Raw genomic sequence first — 20,348 nt, forward strand, 5'->3', positions numbered from 1 at the left:
AGAAACATAAATGCTCTTTCTCTCTCTAACTTTTCTCTAGACAGATTTTGAACCTAGAAACTCAAAAAAACAAAGAATCCTAGCTGGGGATATTAACCCCAAAAGCTTCACTTTGTTTTTTACCAACGAATGACACTTATCATACTACAAACTGATCAAGAAAGATTAAGGGCTGAGATCTGACTATCAGCATAAAGTTGTCAGGAAGCCCATGTGAACAGCTCTTAATTTATGTGTCCATCCAGCTGGAAATCAACGAGTAGTTCTGACTAGACAACAACATTAAATAGAATGTGGTACACAAATACGATATTTGACAAGGAAAGTCATACACTTAATACTAGACTTTACACACTGTCTTCCATGTGTTAGTTGGCCCTCTACAGTTTCTCACTCTTACTCGTCCAGATACTTCCTTTGTTGTTAACATAGTTGCTCAATATATGAGTTCTCCTCATACTACTCACTTGATTGCAAGTAGCCGGATTCTTCGCTATGTTAAAGGTGCCTTAGACTTTGGCATTCATTTGTGTCCTCATAATTCTTCTGCTTCTTTATCTACTTATTCGAATATTGATTAGGTGGGTTGTTTGGATACTAGAGACTCTGCTACTGGCTATCTTATTATTTGGGTTCTAATCTCATCCTGGTGCTCCAAAAAGTAGCCCACTGTGTCCCACTCTAGTGCTGAGTCTGAGTATCACTCTATTGCTTATGTGTATGCTGAAACCACTTGGGTTTGCTTTCTTCTTGGTGAGCTTGGGGTTCACTTGACTACACCTATTTTACTGCATTGTGACAATTTGAGTGCCACCTATCTTGCTTCTAATCATGTTCATCATGGTCGCACGTGTCACATTGAAATTGATTATCACTTTATCCGTGAAAAGGTTACTTTTGGTAGTCATCGTGTTTGTTATATTCCCTTTACCAATCAACTAGCTAATCTACTTACCAAAGCTCTTCATCAGTCTCACCATGGCCTTCTTTGTTCCAAACTTGTCAAATCAAGCTTGTCTAGTTTGCAGGGGCATGTTGGAATATAATTAATTAAATCGGAATCCTCTCCGTAGTTATAACATGTATTATAGGAATGTAATTTCCAATTATAATTAGTGTAGTATTCCTACGTCCATAGGTATCAATAAAAAACAACAACAACAACAACAAGGAAACTTAGATATTATTATTTTCCTAAAGCTTAATTAGGAGCTAAGTTAAAAAAAACACCTAACGGGTGTTTTATCCATGCATAACCGTGTCTAACTTTAACCAGTTTACTAAAACTGGCTGATTTTCAGCCATCTTCGAAAGGAAACGTCATCTCATCTGCCTGGCTGGCTCTGCAGTATCTCCATATTTTCTCGTCAAAATTCAAGTCATATGGTAATTAAGTGTTCTGGGTTTCAATTTCGTGCATCAATATGAATGAGCATGCGACCAATTAAAAGCAGTCCCCTTACGAACTCCTTTAAAAGGAAGTACTTATCCAACATTTACGTCTCAGCTGTTCCAACTCACGAAATTTTCAAATAATATTGCCACAATATATTTACAACAAGCCCTCGCACATTACCCATGTTTAAGACGTGAATTGGATTGGTAATTGCAATTTTAGATCCTCATCTGCACTCAATGGGTTTTCTACTATATGTCGACTGAATATTTGCATGACTGTTAGCTGGATCAGAGTTGGAGAAGTTGATGTTTTATCGTAAACTAATTGGTAATATGAAGAGTAACGTAAGTTTATGCAAGATTCTTTCTTCCATTAATGTGTGGCTCATTCTTAACATAAGTGTTTCTATTTTTACTCAGAAGCACTTTCAATAAAAGAGCTTCTATTATTAGCGGATTGAAATTTTTAATAAAAATGCAAGTGCTTCATAGGAAAGAATATGAAGTGCTTAAGAACTTAAATACTTCTCCATAGTAAAGCACTTCAAATGCTTTTTTCTTTTTTAAACCCAGAAACACTTCTAACTTTTTTTACCAAACATGGTCCGCGTTTTTAGTAATCTGAAAGTGCTTCTAGTTATTTTGAAAATATTTCCAAACATATAAATTGATGATTTTCCAACAATCAGCACATCACAATACACATCCTAAATATATTGAAGAAATTCAAACCTAAAACCATTTTGAACAAGAAGAAAAATACTATCAGACTAAAAACTCAGTTTTGATTTTAATAAATTCATTCATTTGACATTATGTGGTGGGGGTTGGGGGGACTGATGAGATAGATTCCTTAAGATTTTAGCCAGAGAAGAAAACTATGATTTGATTATAAATATGGGACTTGAAGGGCTTAAGACAAATTAATATTCTTCAAACTACGATATAATCCTAAAAACTCCGACTAACTTGCGCTATTTTTTCTTCACAACTTGAAGATTTTACTCTTTGCCATACATATATACATATATATAAATATATGTGTGTGTGTATCTATATATATAGGTGGTGAGTTACATTGGAAAGTCACGCCCGACCTCGATCAACCCAGTCAAGACAAATTCGTTCAAAAAGGGAATTAATTAAATTAATTTCTTACAATAGATTATAGAACACGAAATGGGGTTTACTGGTCACGACGTATATAATAATATATGGTAGATGAAACTTGGAATATTTGGTTTTGAAATAGAGAACTGACAAAGAGATGTTATCCTCTCTCAAATAATATATTTCTTATTATTAATGGGCAACTTTTAATCATGACATTGTGGTACCTTGGTACCACTGGGGTATCCGTTAAAGATTCTAACGGTTAAGTTAGTAAGCAATATTAAGACTTAAGCAGTGGACAAGAGAATAAACAAACAATACATTACGTGAGATAATTCCATTACCAAAGTTATTCCCTAGATAAGGTTGTTTATATTAGTTGGGAGGTAGCTTTTTAGAATATGAAATCCGTATTAAACCGGGAGAATCAAAGAGAATATCAAGGATTAGATAGTGTTTCCTCTTAGGTGTGTGATTACTTGCGTCTCTAGATTGTAGGAATTTCCACGAATGTAGGAAACTCGTCTGATCCAACTTGGATTAGGTTTCCATGTCTTGCGGAACAAGAATGATTAATCTCAGCAAAGTCAGTGGACTCCGCCTACCTTCTGGAGTCCAGCAAGATGTGATGACATTGTTGGCCTGTTTAAGCAGCTCAATTCAATCAAAACTATTCAATCAATGACCGAACTTTTAAGGTATACGTATTCCAATCTACCTTACTCTAACCTTAAAAAATCATGATCCCACATCAAACAATTGCTTTGAGGCATCAACCGCATCACCGCGAACAAGTGTATAGTTTTTAGCGTTTACATTCTTGGGATGAAGAGCGAAGGCCTTAGAGACCTTGATTTCATTGACGATGTTGAAGAGGTTAACTGCTCGAATTTTGACGGACTCGAGGTTCAGTTGTTGCTGCACGACGTCGTTTCAGTCTAAATGGGTATGGCTTGCGGTTGTTGCTGGGCCAGAGGAGGTTGATTCTGGAGAATACCTTCCATGGCTATTTTTATTTTTCCCTTTAGAACTAGATGACGATAATAGAGATGAGGGAAATTCGGATATATTTTTCTTTGATTAAATGAAACATACATGCTTAATGATTGGTTGAGACAACTAATAGGAGTGAAGGACATATTTGCCCTTAAATCATAAGGGAGATTTAACAGAAGAAAGAAGAAAATTAAAAATTTGATCGGTATTGTTAACGAACTTGATTATAAGGTGATGATTAACAATTTTTTCATCACAAAGATTAAATAAAAACTAGCGTCTAATTATAGGGATTACGAAAAATAAATGTATGAAAACCTTGAGTACTTGTGAATTATTATTATTTTTTTAGATCAAAAGCACTTGTGAAAATATCCCACCAAAAGAATCGAAGTAGTTGATCCGGTTGTCTTGCAACATGGAAAACAGACCTACCCTAATGTGCAATGTACAGAATACCATGTGCATCTATCGGTACATAAATATCTTCATGCATATATATATATGAAAGTTTACAAGTGATTTTTTGTTTATTTTATATAATGATTAGGTTATATACCTTAATGCATATGTGTGTGTGTGTGAAAGTTTACAAGTGATTTTTTGTTTATTTTATATTATGATTAGTGTGTGTGGCATGCCGTATTATACACCAAATATGATTATTTAATACGAATCAGTTGTTGGTGCTGCTTCGTATTAAATAGTCACCGATTAATTTATCAGAGCCCGTCCATTTTATACGGCTCACGCTGTATAATTTTATTTTTTTGGGGTAAACCACGCTGTATAACTCATCGGCTCAAAAACCTCTGTATTATTTAGTCGGTTCTCAAAAATGCTAAAATAGACCTTGTCCCGCGATCTGCTTGTGCGGCCATCTTCTTCTCCAACTAAAAGTATTCCTTCTTCTTCAAATTCTCTCTTTGTCAATTGATTTCACAAATTCTTATCACTGCCTTTTGGGTTTTCTTCATCGCCATCACCAAGAACATGGTCTTTTTAACTGTAGACTCCTTCAAAGCTCTGATTTTTGGATTAAAAAGCTTGCTTCATGCATGGGTATTTGAGCTTTTTGCCTTTCTGGCTTCTAATTAAAGTGAATCTTCATCTAATTTGATATGGGTTTTCTTTGGTTTTGACATTTTTAGAGCTTTTAATCTGGTTCTTGGAAGAGTAGTATGAGAAATTGAGAGGTGGAGTTTTGTTGGATTGAAAGGTTCATCATGCCGGATCAAAGATGCTTATCTGATATGCCTATCCCAAAATTTCTTCGGTGTATGATTAATTCGTTTTTTTTTTTCCTTCTGTTTTTCTTTAGTTTTTCCCTTTTTCCATTTAACATAGGTTATTATGTGAAAAGTTACTAAAGTTATTTTGGTTTGAAGCAATTTTTCTCCCTTCTTTTTCATTGATCATCAAAGTTCCAAAAATAATAATAGTTTGAAGAAAATAATAAGAGTTTGAAGCATTCCTATTCTATACGGTGGCAGTATAAATAATATGATTATTAGTTCGATTTGCACTAAACACCCGATTAATTTAGTCAATATTATCGATTGACTATTTATTCTATCAGACTGAAATAATCAGTATAGTTCGAGCTGCCAAACGAGACCTTAGGATATATAAACAGGGTATAAAATTAACTAGAGAAAACTAGCTTAACTTACGAAGAGAGATATTCAAAATTGAATGCAAGCAGTTGGACAAATTGCAATAATTTACTTGTGTAACTTATATCTACTTCTCTCACTTTAGTCTAAATAATATCGTTTGTTAAAAAAAAAATAAATAAAAATAAAACTCATATCTACCAATTTGATTCAAATTCAGAGCCGTCCAAATGAACAAGTCCAGCTCTCAAGCAAAAACTACTTAAAGCTAGCAAACAAAGCCCAAGATTGGTTCTAAACTTTTGTGTTAAGGAATTTTGAAACCAGATCAAGCCAGATTTGATCCCATTAATCCTCATTTAACTTCCAAATTAAAATATTGAAATCTGAACATTCAATTATTGACAATTTTCCCCCATTATTAGTAAGCCATCAACGTGGCCTGTAAGCTTAAGTTTAATTTATACTGAAATCCAGCGTTGCGTTTCAATTCGTAAGCTCAAGCTCAGTTTGTCACACATTTTTGTTTTAAGTCAAGCTTAAGTAGATAATTGAGCCGACCCAAAACTCATAAGCTTGATCTTGACATATTTAAGTCAAACTAAGCCTAGACATGCACCTTCATACACATGCGAAAGACAATCATTTGACAATTAATTTAATCACATTATTATCCGTATGCGAATGATTTTTTTTATAACCGACATTACATGCCTCTTAAGATATTTTGGACGTGTTTAAAATAGAGAAAATAATATTTAATAAACAATTGATTGAATCACATTATTGCTAGCCCATTGTGAGGCTAAGCCCACTTCCCCTCCCTTTTAGTGTAGATAATATCGGTTGTTTAAAAAAAAAAAAAAAAAAAAACAATCATTTGACAACTAATTTAATCACATTATTATCCGAGTGCGAATGACCTTTTTTATAACCGGCATTACATGTCTCTTAAGATGTTTTGAACGTATCTAAAAATAGAGAAATTGAATTATTATTGCTAACATATTATGAGCTACTAATTAAAAAACACAAAAAAAATAATTATTTAAAAAATAATGTTAAAATGACGAAAATGCCCTTGTCTTATTTGATGCATTATTTTGGGCTGCCTATGAAGTTTTTTGTCTTGAAGGCATTTTTGTCCAAATATTTTTTTCTAAGCTTGGTGACACCAAAATCACTATTTATCTTTTTCATTGGCTTTACATATAGATAGATAGATATATAATAGAATAGCAGAAAATGAACTTAACTATTACTTATATTCAATGGTAGGTTCCACACGTTTAAAATAAACATAAAACACTCTTTTTAGAACTTTCTCTTTTGTTCTACACCAGACCTTAAAGCCATCTCCAACCGAAGGGTTCAGAGGGCCGAAAATAGCTCGAAAACCGTCTCCAATTAAGAGTTAGGCCAGATGGCTGGTGGAATCTGAGAAGGCCCCAAGGAATCTGAAAGGGTCAAAGGACTGGAGGGCTAGCTACATGCAGCCAGCCCGGGACTGGCCAGAAAAAACATTAATCATGTCGGTTATAACCGACAAGAATGCTTAAACTAAATTTCAAATGCAACGGCTAGCTGTCAGCTAGCCATTGCATTTGATTATTTTTTTTAACAGTTTTATTATTATTTTTTATTGACAAAATTTTTCCTATAACTTCTATTTTTCTTTTCTTTTTTTAAATTCTATTTTTTTTTCCTATAACTTTTATTTTACAAAATTTGTTTCATATTTTTTTTAAATTCCATTTTTTTCATATAACTTCTATTTCACAAAATTTGTTTCATTTTATTTTAAATTCTATTTTTTTCCTATAACTTCTATTTCACAAAATTTGTTTCATATTTTTTTTTAAATTATATTTTTTTCCTATAACTTCCTAAGCCATTATACAACATTAAATTAAATTAAGTAACATGAAACAACATTAAACAATATGAAACAACATTAAATAACATTAACCAACATACAAATTATACAACATAAAAAAAAAACATTTAACAACATTAAACTTAAACAACATTTTTAAAAATATTTAACAACATAAAACTTAAACGTCTACTTCATGCTTCTTTTGGCCCAAAGATGTGCAACAAGATCCTGTTGTAGGTACTTATTTGTGGCACGAGAACTTATCATTCTATAGTGCCTCATGTACTCATTTATAGAGGTACTATCAGTTCTTGGATTGAAAGGCAAATTAGGTCCATCATATATTTTTGCACGAGCCTTTCTTGACCTATTTGGATCTTCTTGGTCATCATCGAACTCTTCATCAATATACACATCTCGCTCATCCTCCACTATCATATTGTGTAATATGATGCAAGACATCATGATGGAGTCCAAATTTTCTTGACCCCACCCTCTTGCCAATTCGCTGATGATCTTCCACCGTACTTGTAGAATACCAAAAGTTCTCTCAACATCTTTCCGGTATGCCTCTTGGTGTAAGGTAAACAACTTTTCTGTGTCATTTCTAAGGTTCGGAATTTCTTGGACAAGTGTTGCCCACTTTGGATAGAGGCCATCTGCCAAGTAATACCCCATATTGTATTGACGGTTGTTGATGTAGTAGTTAAGTTGAGATGATTTACCTTTCGTCAAGTTATTGAAGAAGGGTGAACGCCCAAGAATTGTAATGTCATTTTGGGATCCAGGGACTCCAAAGAAAGCATGCCAGATCCATGTGTTATATGAGGCAACCGCCTCTAACATAACAGTTGGCTTTCTCAACCTTCCGCTAAAGCCTCATTGCCATCAGCTTTGTGAAATAGCCAATTCAGATCTTCTTGATTTGGCTCGCGAAGGTACTCGTCTTTGTAAACCTGAACAATTGTGTCACAAAATTGTTCAAGAGTATGAAGGCATGTAGACTCAGACATGCCATGAGTTTCATCCATCGAATTAGCTGGGGAGTCATAGGTCATCATTCGGAGTGCAACAGTAACCTTCTAATGAGGTGAGAAACCAGGGTGGCCTACTTTGTCCTACTTTTGTTGAAGGTATGGATTGACCTGTTGGACATCACGAAGTAAACGCTCGAAGACATGACGCCTCATCCGGAAGCGACATCTAAAATCCTCTTCTGTGTACACTGAGTTGGGGTTGAAGTAGGTGCTCATCAGATTGGCATGCGCCATCGCTCTATTTCGTGGTTTGTAAAAGCAACCAACAACAAAGCCACCCTATTGAAGTTGTTCTTCAGTTGGCTGACACACCATGGCCGCAGCCATGTCTGTTGCTCTGTTTTGTCTGTTACGCCTTACTTGAACTTTTTCATCAGACTCCTCATCTTCTCGTCTTATTTGTGACCATTTTGCTTCCAATTTGGAATTGGATGAGGACCCCAGTTGGAATCCGCAAAGGATCCAAAGTTGGAATTCATTGCAAACTTGAATTGAAAAAGATTGAATTGAAAGATATTGAATTAAAATAGATTGAATTCAAAGTTGTGTGAATTATAGCCCAATATCCACCTTATTTATATAAAAAAAAAGTTCAAATCCAACGACTAGTTGACGTCACTTAACCGTTGGATTTGAATTTAAGTTTTAGTTTTTAAATAATAAATTATGTTTGGCCTATGGCCCTTTGGCGCTCGGTTGAAGACCGTTTTTTGTGATGGGGCTAAAACGAGCCCTATGGCCCTTTGACCCTCGGTGGGAGATGTAGACAAATATGACCATGTACTATTCATTAAAATATTAATATCTTGGAAGGCTAGAGGGCTAAAACGAGCTCTCTGACCAGCCCTCGGTTGGAGATGGCCTAAGCACACATCACACATGTATATGTTGTCTATATGCAGTTTTCCATGGATAGGACGTCTACATATTATTATTATTATCATCATCGTGGTCATCGAAATTACCTATGAACAAAATTCTCTTTGTCAATTAAAATGGAGTAAAACAATAATTTGGCTTCTAGCACAAAGTAAAATCAAAAGCTGTAATGTAATTTCACACACACCAAATATCTCTAATTTGAAAAAAAAAATCCACATTTTTTTTTCTCTGTCTCACATTTCTTTTAACTTCTCTCTTTTTCATATTATAGTTTTTTTTCTTATGGCTTTTTAGTCAAAACGGTCCATGAGATTTGCATAACTCCTCACTTTGGTCCCTGAGATTTGAAATCAATAGAAGTGGTACTGAGATTGTCCACCATCAATCATTTTGGTCATTTGTGAAAAATTATGTTAAGTAAGGATTAAAATAACAAAAATACCCTCACTTTAATACACAATAAGCCAAAATGATTTGATAAAAATTGAGGGCATTTTTGTCATTTTATCCTTATTTAATGAAGATTTTTCACGGAATGACCAAAATGATTGATGGTAAACAAACTCAGAGACCAATTCTATCAATTTCAAATCTCAGGGACCAAATTGAGGAGTTATGCAAATCTCATGAACTATTTTGGCTAAAAAGCATTTTCTTATTAAATTTTTATATTTACACACAGAGTGTGTGTTTCATCTAGTTATTATAATATAAGGGGAGTTTTAAAGAAATACTCTCGGTACTGTTCACTTTTAACGAAAAACCACATTTTTACTTTTTCCTGGTACCATTCACTACACTTTTATTTGTCATTTTTCATTAAAAATAAAGTCTTTATGAACTTTTCGTTAGTTTTCCTTAATATAAAAGGTATCCCATAAAATATTGATGACAAACTAATTGTCTTTCTCATGCAATTTTGGTACCACATAAGGCTATTGTAGTTTTGGCTCTCGAGGCAAATGGTATCCCAAAGTAAAGTTGGTGGTTGCAAGAGAAGCATTTGTGAGAGTTCAAACTCTAATTGGGAGTTCCAAACCTTTTTTTGCTTTCCACTAGACCAATCTGGAATTGATAGGGCATTGAATTTTATTAAAGAACAAATGGTCAATATAACATTTATGTGCTTTGATGTCCTTCTTGAACACATCAATAACAGTTAAAAAAAAAAATCATATATCAAGAACAAAATGTTATTCACACATCCATTAATTGTCGATACAAATTAAATGGACCTTGAGCAAATAAATGCTTGGTATAAATAAATCTGAAAAAATTGTACCATGGAAAAGAAAAGGTGATAAGGACAATTTTGGAATCCTATATAATAAATAATTAACAAATAAGTAATGTTTGTGTCATTTTCGTGTTATACTCGTTACTTAATAATTGTATAGTGTCAAACCTGTTGTCTTAACGAGTTCGTAACAGATGACCGATAGTGACCTGACTCATTAACGAGTTGACCTGGAATTTGTTATGTTCATGTCGTTTCGTGTTGGGTTAAACAAACGGATTATTTAGACTTGATAAATATTTGACTCGTTAACAAACGAACCTAGAACTTATTATTATTGTGTCATTTCAAATCGAGTTAATGAGTTATGTAAGAAATTGTCAAACTTACTATGAATGTTTCTTTCTTAGGAATTAACAATTCACAAGGGCTAAAAATATTTTAGTTTGTACCTTAGTTTGATTTCGTATCAAATGCTTTATTATTCTTATATTGCTTAGTTCATAACAAATTAATTCAGATTAGTTTTTAAAACTAGTCTAGTTGGAAATATTCCGCTTAACAAACGGGCTAGAGGTCACTGTGATTTGGCTGGATGTTCCATACACTACAGTGGTGGTTCTGTAATAAACTCACGTACCAAACCCAAAAATCTAACAACACCCCCTTCCTCTCTCTGTCTTTTTTACCCTTTTTTTGTCTCTTTTATTTTCTTTCCTTCCCTTCAATTTTTGCCTTTCGCTTTTGTTTCCGTTGAAACCGCACTCTTCTCTCTCTCTCTCTCTCTCTCTCTCTCTGCAAAATCCTCCAACAGTCTAAATTGCTGACTGAACTTTAACTTCAAGATAATTCCCATCAACCCAACAAACACTCCCACCACCTTTATCTCTCTCTCCGGAGAAAATTCACAGCTCAAATTGTCCATCAACCTTACTTGCCGGAAATAATGGCTGTTCCCAGCGAGACAACCGAAACTTCCAACAACTCCCTCTCCCACAAGCTCACCGCCAAAACCCCATTATTCAACCTCAAACTCTACGCCGTCATCGCCATCCTCGTTATCTGCCTCCTCTCCGCTGCCCTTCTCATCTTCCTCTGCCTCTGCAAAACTCGAGTCTCCAGAAAACGCAAGATGCGCGTGAAGCACAGCTCCGGATCAATCCCCCTCGTCTCCAACGAGATCGCCGAGATCAAGGCCCCAAGTCCACGCGCCGCCGACAATTGCGAGCGGAAAATGGGAAATGAAAAGTTGAAGGAGGCTCCGCAGGAGGTGGCGGAGATTATTGACATCGAAAGAGGGAAAGTGAACCGGAGCGCGCTGGAGAGTGACGGGTTGGGCCCGCATAACATCGGGTGGGGCCGGTGGTATAGCTTGAAGGAGCTGGAGATCGCGACACGTGGATTTTCTCCAGAGAACGTGATTGGAGAAGGCGGATACGCCATCGTTTACCGGGGCGCGTTGCAGGACGGCTCCGTCGTGGCCGTCAAGAACCTTCTGAACAACAAGTACGTGAATTTATTACTTTTAATTTAAAATCTCGTGGAACGGAGTTGAGTCTTTTAATAATAGCGTGAATTCAAGTTTTGTAAATGTCTAATCTAACGTTTAATTTAACAAATATTTTACAAAAAATTTAAAATTTCCATTTTATTTATTTAATGGAATTATTTTCTGTGCAAAAAATTGAATGAATGGGGAATTAGTTTAGGAAAATGATACACGTATTAGGTTAGTTTTGTGTATTAGGATTTAGATCCAATCCAAGTTGCCTTCCACGCTGTGAACTCAATAATGTTTTTAGTGGTCAACGGTTAATACTATTTTTTTATATATTTTAATTTCAATTCTCTAAGCTCAAGTGGCATTAAGGTGCGGTGGTGGTGGTGGTGGATTATAACTTAGGTGCAGTAGTACGCGTACACCTTGTTATATGTAAGTTTCGTGTTGGTCTTCAAAAAAAAAAAAAAAAAAAAGAAAAAAAAAAGAGTTATGAGATGATATTTAGGCTAATTGCGCGCTAACATGCATTTTAAACATTCTGTTAACTAAATTTGTGTGGGTTCTGGGTGCACGTAATGTTATATTTTTAGTTATTGTATAACATTATTTTCTTTTTCATCAACTCGAAACTTATTGCTGGTTGTCATCTGATGCACAGGGGTCAGGCAGAGAACGAGTTTAAGGTGGAAGTGGAAGCCATTGGGAAAGTAAAGCATAAGAACTTGGTGGGTCTAATTGGTTATTGTGCAGAAGGTGCTCAAAGGTAAAACTCCATTTTCGTATCCTTTAGGTAAACTGAGATGAACCTCTTTTTTCGTCTGACATGTCCGTGGGGACTTCTGTTGATCTGACAGGATGCTTGTGTATGAATACATTGACAATGGCAACTTGGAGCAATGGTTGCATGGCGATGTTGGCCCTGTCAGCCCTCTGACCTGGGACATTCGTATGAAAATCGCCATCGGGACAGCAAAAGGGTGAGATAATTTTGTTACTCCTTGTTCTTCCTTTCTTTCTATTCAAAAGTGAATTTAACATGAGGGTTAAGTAACCTAGCAGTCGTACAACGAAAATATGTGTAAAAGATTGTGCTGTGTTTGTCATCCTCATCATTTCATAGTATTGCTATGAAAATACCATCCTTCCGCTTTAGATAAACTTATGTTTCTTGTTTCTCTGGCAGGCTGGCCTATTTGCATGAGGGGTTAGAACCCAAGGTGGTGCACCGTGATATAAAATCCAGCAACATTCTTCTGGATAGAAAGTGGAACCCGAAAGTATCAGATTTTGGTCTGGCCAAGCTCTTAGGATCTGAGGCCAGTCATGTGACTACACGCGTTATGGGGACATTCGGGTTAGTTTATTATCAAATCCTAATGATAAGTCGATAACTTCCATGATGCATTGTCGAGGCTGTGTGTAACTGTGTGATTCTTTATTATAATTTTCTGTAGATATGTAGCTCCAGAATATGCAAGCACAGGCATGCTTAACGAGAGGAGTGACATATATAGTTTCGGAGTTCTACTCATGGAGATAATTACAGGAAGAAGCCCAATTGACTATTCCAGACCAGCCGGAGAGGTAAAACTAAATTCTCCTCTTCTTCGGTTCTTCCTATAGAAGCATTGCATCAATATCATAACTGTTTACAGTTTCTGTATATCAGATGAACCTGGTTGATTGGTTTAAAGGAATGATCCAAAGTCACCGTGGAGAGGATGTTGTTGATCCTCTGATTGCAGTTCAGCCCCCTCCAAGAGCTATGAAGCGAGCATTGCTGGTTTGTCTTCGATGCATAGATTTAGATGTCCATAAGCGACCGAAAATGGGGCAAATTGTTCATATGCTTGAGGCAGATGACTTCCCTTTCCGTTCAGTAAGTCTTTGTGTTCAGTACTTTATAGATGCATTGCAGATAACATGTTTGATAATTTTGACAAGTTTCTTGCCAGTTTGTTATTTGTTCGATATCAAGGCCACAGGAGCATCATCTCCTCAATTAACATTTTCTGCACTTTCAGCTTTCTCAGTATGCCAATCTCTGATCTGCAGGAAAATCGATCACCTCGATAAAAGATCCTCTCCCTTTCCCGTGCAGCTGCCTCCAGTATTGTTCAATACACATCCAAGGATGCCGGGGGACAGTAACGAAGAGAGATCGAGATGGAGATGATAATTTTTAGGCCGATAGGCAACTCCTGAGGCGCCATGCGTACATGATTTTCCGTTAGTATATATATAGAAAAGAAATTACAAGTATTGAATGTGCATATATAAATTTCTAAATTCTTTTTCTTGATCTGATAGATTGTGTTGATATGTTGAGCATCATACTTGTAGATGAGCTTGTAAATATATAAGTACTGGTATGGTATTTTTATATGTAAGGTCTCTTAAGAATCTTCATTTCTTTATCAGTTCAAATGCAGTTTGAGTCAAGTAGTTTTTGGGACGGACTAACGGGTTTTGAGTCTCTCCATTTATCATCATGTGAATTCAGAAGTACAAATGTTTCCAAAATACTCTATCGTACCCCCTAGGCCTCATTTGGTGTCTCCAAATTTTGTTTGAGTTGAAAGTTAGAGATGGATTACTAATGACTCATGCTGGAATTATAAGGTATGAGTTTCCGTCATGACGAATCCATCTTCTACTTCGACTTAAAACAAAATTTGGAAGTTGAACCATTGACTCTAGTGACTTATATTGTTGCTCGATCCCTGCTGCTGTCTGCTGTCTGCTGTCACCAACATTGCAAGGCGGTGCCTATGTTGGTAAAAATCCATGCATTGTTATTGGTACCATGACTTTGCTGTTAGCCAATCTTTACCCGAAAAGCTTAAGCTGTCAAGGAATAGATCGCGTGCGGATCCATCTTGCACGCGGCGGATGGTGATTAACGTAACAATAAAACTAGAGTTAGGCCTAAACTGCTAAGCTCCACGACCAAGCCACCAATATGATTTAAATTTTAAAATCTGTGTCTTAAATAGATTTAAATTTTAAAATTTAAATATATACAACGATAATAAATAAAGTAATGAATACTACCACCGCTTAGAGGTAATGAACCACAATACACCGGTGTAGAAAATTTATGCGTTTTGGGACCGGAGAAAGCTTATAACGGCTTTTTATTCGATTGTTTTGGATCTCTGGATGTACTGGAAATTTTTTTTATTTTGAAGTTACTTTCAGTAAAAAAAATAATAATTAATTGTCAGCAGGGAAACGTTTCCAACTTAGGTCGCACGCTATAAGTGTAGGAGTGGGGGCCACCTTACACCGTCCCACAAAAATTGAGTTAAATAATGACAGGTGGCCACAACAACGCACGAACAAACAGCCAAGATTCGCTCCACTCCCGCCACGTGTCCCCACGTCTCACTTAAACTTGAAGCCCCAAACAAAGCGCAGAGACTCAGACTAACACCCGCCAAATCGAAATGCCCCTTTCACCTTTCGGCGTCAGAAAATACGAAAAAATCCCAAAAATATAAAAATTAAAGAAAGAAAAAAAGCAGCAAACGATCTCGTTTCTCTACTAATTAACGGCGGCCACACGCACCCAGATCTAATCTATCCGTAGAGAGAGAAAGACACATAGTGTGGAAGAGAGAGAGTGATTGAGATTTGTGGCTATGGAGGAGAAGCTGATAGAGAGGCTGGAATCGGCTGTGTTGCGCTTGGAGGCGCTGTCGCTGTCCGGCGGTGGGGGTTCGGCGACGGCCAGGGGTTTCGACGAGGCGCCGCTGGATCCGTCGATTTTGGCTTATGAGGATCTGATTGGGCAGTACCTGGGTAGGGTTTCGGCCGCAGCTGAGAAGATTGGGGGGCAGGTGTTGGACATCACAAAGGTTCTCCAGCAAGCTTTTTCTGCTCAGAAGGACCTGCTTATCCAGGTTAAGCAAACTCAGGTCAGTCTCGCGCGTAATGCCTTTGTGCTTTTGGGATTTTCTTTTCGGTTTTTTTGTTTTTTGGCTTCATTGGGTGTTGAAATTTCGGATTTATAACTGTAAAATGAGATGAGGTTTTAGCTTATAGATTGCGGAATTGAGGTTAAGAACCGTGTGTTTGATGCTAAATGTTAATAATGTGATTGATTATGTAAAGGGCAATGGAAGGAATGTGCTGTCTTGTTGCGTTTGGATCCGATTTGTGCGTGTACATTTTTTCATATCCAATGATAATAACAATTACGAGCTTTCGAAAGATTGAATCGAAATTTGGGTGCCTTACCATAGCAAATTACCAATGAAATGTTAGCGGAAAATCAGGAAAAAGTAAACCGGTATTAGGATTATATATGGTATTACAGCACTCGTGTTTTCGCTTTCTCTTTCTTGAAATACTTTTGCACGACGAAATTTTCTTCTTAGAATCTAGTGTAGCTATGAATATTTTGAATGTCGATGGTAGCAGGAATGAGGGAGGTTATTTGCTTTAACTGCACTCTATCTTATACCTTTGCTAGTAAGATGAATATAATGTTAAATGGGTTGTTCCTTGGTGTGCAGAAACCTGACAATGCAGGTGGCTGAGTTTCTGAAACCACTGAACGAGGCAATCACGAAGGCAAATTCTTTGACAGAAGGGAGGCGGTCTGATGTTTTTAATCACTTGAAGACTGCTGCTGACAGTCTTTCAGCTTTGGCATGGATTGCATATACAGGGAAAGAATGTGGTAAGAAAATGGACGGTTGCTATTTTGCTTTACAAACAGATGAAAACTCATTTATGTTTACAATGCCTTTTGTGCTTTGTCTCTTTCAAGGTATGAGCATGCCTATTGCACATGTCGAAGAAAGTTGGCAGATGGCTGAATTTTATTGCAACAAGGTACTGTGCATGTCTGTAAGAATCTGGTAATTTACACAAAAGGAACTGCATGTCCTAGAATCACATGTTCTAATTGCACAGGTCCTTTTCTTGCAGACTTATCAATTATCACCAATCGTGTAATGATTGCATCAAAGTAAAGTTTTGCAGTGACTAGGTCTTGACTATGTAATTCATAATTATACAGATTCTTGTGGAGTATAAAACCAAAGACCCAAATCATTTAGAGTGGGCCAAAGCTCTCAAGGAACTGTATTTGCCTGGTTTAAGAGATTATGTTAAGAGTTTCTATCCGTTGGGTCCAGTTTGGAGTTCAACCAGTAAAGGTGTAACTGCTGCTCCTTCGAAACCAAAAGCTCCTGCCCCAGGTGCCCCTGCTCCTCCACCTCCTCCATCAGCATCCCTCTTTAGTTCTGAAACTTCACAGGCTTCATCATCTCGCCCCAAAGAAGGGATGTCAGCTGTTTTCCAAGAGATTAATTCTGGAAAGCCTGTGACTTCAGGTAATTTTTATTCTTTTAATTAAATTGTCAGTACATGTTGGAGAGATCTGATTTGGTTTTTGTGTCCCCTAGGTCTGAGAAAGGTGACGGATGATATGAAGACAAAGAATCGTGCCGATAGAACTGGCGTTGTTGGTACCCATGAGAAGGAAAGTCGTATGAGTTCACCTGCTGTTGCTAAAGTAGGAACACCAAAGTTCGAGCTCCAAATGGGTCGCAAGTATACATGATCATTCTACTATGTTTAATACTTCATGTGAGGGAGTAAAAACAGTAAATGATTATTATTTTTTCATTGTATTGCCCTGGCAGGTGGGTTGTTGAGAATCAGATTGCGAAGAAAGATTTGGTTATTAGTGAATGTGATTCAAAACAGTCTGTGTATATTTTTGGGTGCAAAGATTCTGTTCTGCAAATTCAAGGTGATTTAACCACGTGAAAAACTTTATTTAAATTGTATAAACATATTAAACGTTAAATTGCCTTCCTTACAAACTTTATGCCGTATTCCATATGTATGTTCTCCAGGATGGTACTTCTACAAAAAACATGTGAACTTATAATTATTTGCACAATGTGCAGGGAAAGTAAACAACATTACCATTGACAAATGCACTAAAATGGGAGTCCTATTTACGGTTAGTGTGAGTTTAGTAATGAAGCAATACATATTGATGTCTCTGTGCTAATTGTGTGTTCTCTTGTGAACAAAGGATGTTGTGGCTGCTTGTGAGATTGTAAATTGCAACCGTGTTGAGGTGCAATGCCAGGTTAGAATTCTTCTCATAAAACTTTCAGCGATTTAAGTGGATGTCTCCAGTGTTGCCAATCATAATACTATGCAGTGGCTTCATTTATAATGCTATGTAAAACCACTGTATGATCTTAGCTATATGCAATATGATTCTAGGACATGAAAATTGAATTTTGGCGTCATTTGAATTTGGCGTCATTATCATCCCAAATATAACAATTCATTGGTTTCTTATATGATATATAAAATGATCTTGTGATCTTTGTTATACTCATTCATTGTATGCTATTTTAGGGCTCGGCTCCTACTGTTTCAGTTGACAACACAGCTGGCTGCCAATTTTATTTGAGCAAAGATGCTCTGGGGGCATCTATAACAACTGCTAAATCCAGTGAGGTCAATGTGTTGGTACCCAGTTCCGGAGCTGATGGTGATTGGGTGTGTTCCATTTTTCTCTTTTATTTTGTATTTGTTTTATTATTTTCAAGACTTGCTTGATTGTTCCTCCCTGCAACTTCCAAGTTATAATGTTATATTGGGTGCAACTTCCAAGTTATCTTGGAATGCAAGCTAGTGGTTTAAATGGTTATTTCAATTCCTAAATAATTGGCCTACAACACAGTGTACTTCTTAGATCTGGGGTGCATACGTACATATGTTATTTGTAGAGATGGTACCGTTTTATGTTTACTAAAAGGTTTGCTGAAGTAGCTTGTAATCTATTACTCGCCATATTCCCTTGGTTATACATGATTCTGCTTGAAATTTAAGTTACCTTTTTAAATTCAATGTAAAAATTGGAGTATGCAACAGTTGGACAACTGGCCTTTAGTTGCCTGAAAATTTTTTCTCTCGTGTAGATGCTCAATATATGAAGTACTAGTGTTTTTCAAATCCTGTTTAAATATTTCTAGCCACTTTGCTGGTAACCTAGGTGGGAAGGTGGGATTTAGGGTTGGTTCACATGATTAATGCTAGGATTGCTATGTTCTTTTAGTTGGATGATGATATTGGCTTGCGGTGCCTTGTGTATGATATATGGCTACTGGCTTGTATAAGAGAGCCTGAAGACGCAAGCCTTTCTGTTGGTACCTAACGAATTCAGGTTCTGTAGGTTAGTTTGTTCACTATGATATTTTAACTTACCAATATACCATAAGCTTCTGGGCACATACAATGTAGTAGGATCATTATCTCTAGTTTGCTCCCGTGAAGCTGATACTTTCTTTCACTCCATTAAATCTATTTTCACTTAGTACCCTCTTTATTTGGAGTATGATATAATCAGGGGTTGCATGTACTTTCTGACTGTTTGGATACTTACTAAACTCCTGCATTACAAGGGAAATGCATCTTTGCTAATCAAAGTAGCACTAACTGTTATGTCGATTTCTTGAGTTCACCAGGGAGAGCTTATGACTTTTTATCTTGCAGGCGGAGCATGCTTTGCCAGAACAGTTTATTCATGTGTTTAAGGATGGTCGCTTTGAAACGATATCAGTCTCTCACTCGGCAGGAGGGTAATTTGGACTCTTTTTATACCCCAATTATATCGTACTTGAAAAAAAAAGATACTAGGATGGGTTGAGTGGCTTCTTTCTACTTTCTCCTTTGTTCAATTGCTTTCATTTTATAAGGGTGACACATTCCCAGCCTTGCTGGTGGTTATGCTCTTATCAATCTCACTGGTCTTTTGTCGGCTTATCAAACCGGGGGATTCTTTTACATGTCTCACGAAAAATGAGATTCTTTTGCATGGTGTTTTTGGAAGTTTGTTTGCAGATGAGTGTTGTAGCGATGTTTTTTTTTCCACAATTGCGAATGAGCTGGAATGAGCGCTTTTGCTCATGTAATATTTACTCTGTCTCCGTCTTTTTGTTCATGATTATACATTTGTATTCATCTTTTACATTATTGGCTGGGAATTTGCTGAAGGCAGTTAAATTCTTGGTTTTGGCTGTTAAAAGTTTGTACTGGAAATGTATATGAACGGAGGACCCGAAATATATGTGGTTGTATGAGTTTATAAATTCCAGATTGGGGGTTTAATCAATGGTGCTAACTTTGAAATGTGTTTGGCTGTACTTATAAAATTGTTACATTTTTTAAGGCCAAATTGCACTAGTAGACGCTTGCCTTTGGATTTTTCTTTTCATCTCGATAGTTTTGTTACATTTTTGTCCTTGGAATTTCATTTTGATTTCACTTTAGTCCAATTCGTCAGGTAAGTTCACTTTAACCGCGAGAGTTTTCACAAATGGGTCTCTGTTTCGAAACTAGACACGTCTTCTAACAAAACATGATGGACAGTAGGGGGAAGATAAAGGCGGCTGCCTCCAAAGTCAGAAGGGACCCCCAATTTGGCCAAGCACTCGGCTACCAGGCCTTACGCTCAACTAAAACTCTTTGTGTGTGTACATGTATAATCATCTGGGTTTGCCTGCTTGCCAGCCCCGCCACTACAAAACGTTTCTCTGACATTCTAGTATCTTCCACCTCCATACCACTGTGGACTGGCATTCTAGTACTGGCACATGATTCCCTGGTATTGCATAGTGTTTCCAGCATAAGTAATCATACTGCCTGAATA

The 20,348-nt window shown here is 36.6% G+C and overlaps 2 protein-coding genes across 3 annotated transcripts; both read left to right on the forward strand.

The window, feature by feature from the left end:
* The first annotated feature begins 10,882 nt into the window (after positions 1-10,882).
* On the forward strand, positions 10,883-14,068 carry LOC125467952 (probable receptor-like serine/threonine-protein kinase At4g34500). 2 transcript variants are annotated; one of them, XM_048574296.1, is made up of 7 exons: positions 10,883-11,664; positions 12,318-12,422; positions 12,514-12,636; positions 12,843-13,013; positions 13,114-13,243; positions 13,329-13,538; positions 13,684-14,068. In XM_048574296.1, exons 1-7 carry the CDS (start codon positions 11,105-11,107, stop codon positions 13,705-13,707), a joined length of 1,323 nt encoding a protein of 440 aa, XP_048430253.1. In that variant the 5' UTR covers positions 10,883-11,104; the 3' UTR covers positions 13,708-14,068. The 2 variants fall into 2 exon arrangements, with proteins under 2 accessions (XP_048430253.1, XP_048430254.1); XM_048574297.1 differs by having other exon boundaries at positions 13,715-14,068.
* A 1,229-nt stretch (positions 14,069-15,297) lies between these two features.
* Positions 15,298-19,811, forward strand: LOC125472657 (cyclase-associated protein 1-like). The gene is given in 11 exon segments (XM_048574313.1): positions 15,298-15,579; positions 16,180-16,196; positions 16,198-16,346; positions 16,437-16,501; positions 16,689-17,004; positions 17,077-17,224; positions 17,317-17,426; positions 17,587-17,642; positions 17,718-17,774; positions 18,053-18,196; positions 19,193-19,811. Coding segments are annotated over 11 exon segments (1,428 nt in total). The 5' UTR covers positions 15,298-15,303; the 3' UTR covers positions 19,283-19,811.
* Positions 19,812-20,348: the final 537 nt, after the last annotated feature.

Source organism: the organism of the source record quoted next, unplaced genomic scaffold (genome assembly GCF_019419815.1).
Source record: "Pyrus x bretschneideri cultivar Hongxiangsu unplaced genomic scaffold, Pyrus_bretschneideri_v1 Contig70, whole genome shotgun sequence".
In the NCBI taxonomy this organism is placed as follows: Eukaryota; Viridiplantae; Streptophyta; class Magnoliopsida; order Rosales; family Rosaceae; genus Pyrus; species Pyrus x bretschneideri.

Bases quoted from the DNA above. Each gene is read 5' to 3' on its own strand.
- LOC125467952 (XM_048574296.1), top strand. From the start codon at position 11,105: ATGGCTGTTCCCAGCGAGACAACCGAAACTTCCAACAACTCCCTCTCC. The intron at 12,637-12,842 runs GTGAGATAATTT...TTTCTCTGGCAG, and splicing joins GCCATCGGGACAGCAAAAGG to GCTGGCCTATTTGCATGAGG. The intron at 13,539-13,683 runs GTAAGTCTTTGT...CTGCACTTTCAG, and splicing joins ATGACTTCCCTTTCCGTTCA to CTTTCTCAGTATGCCAATCT.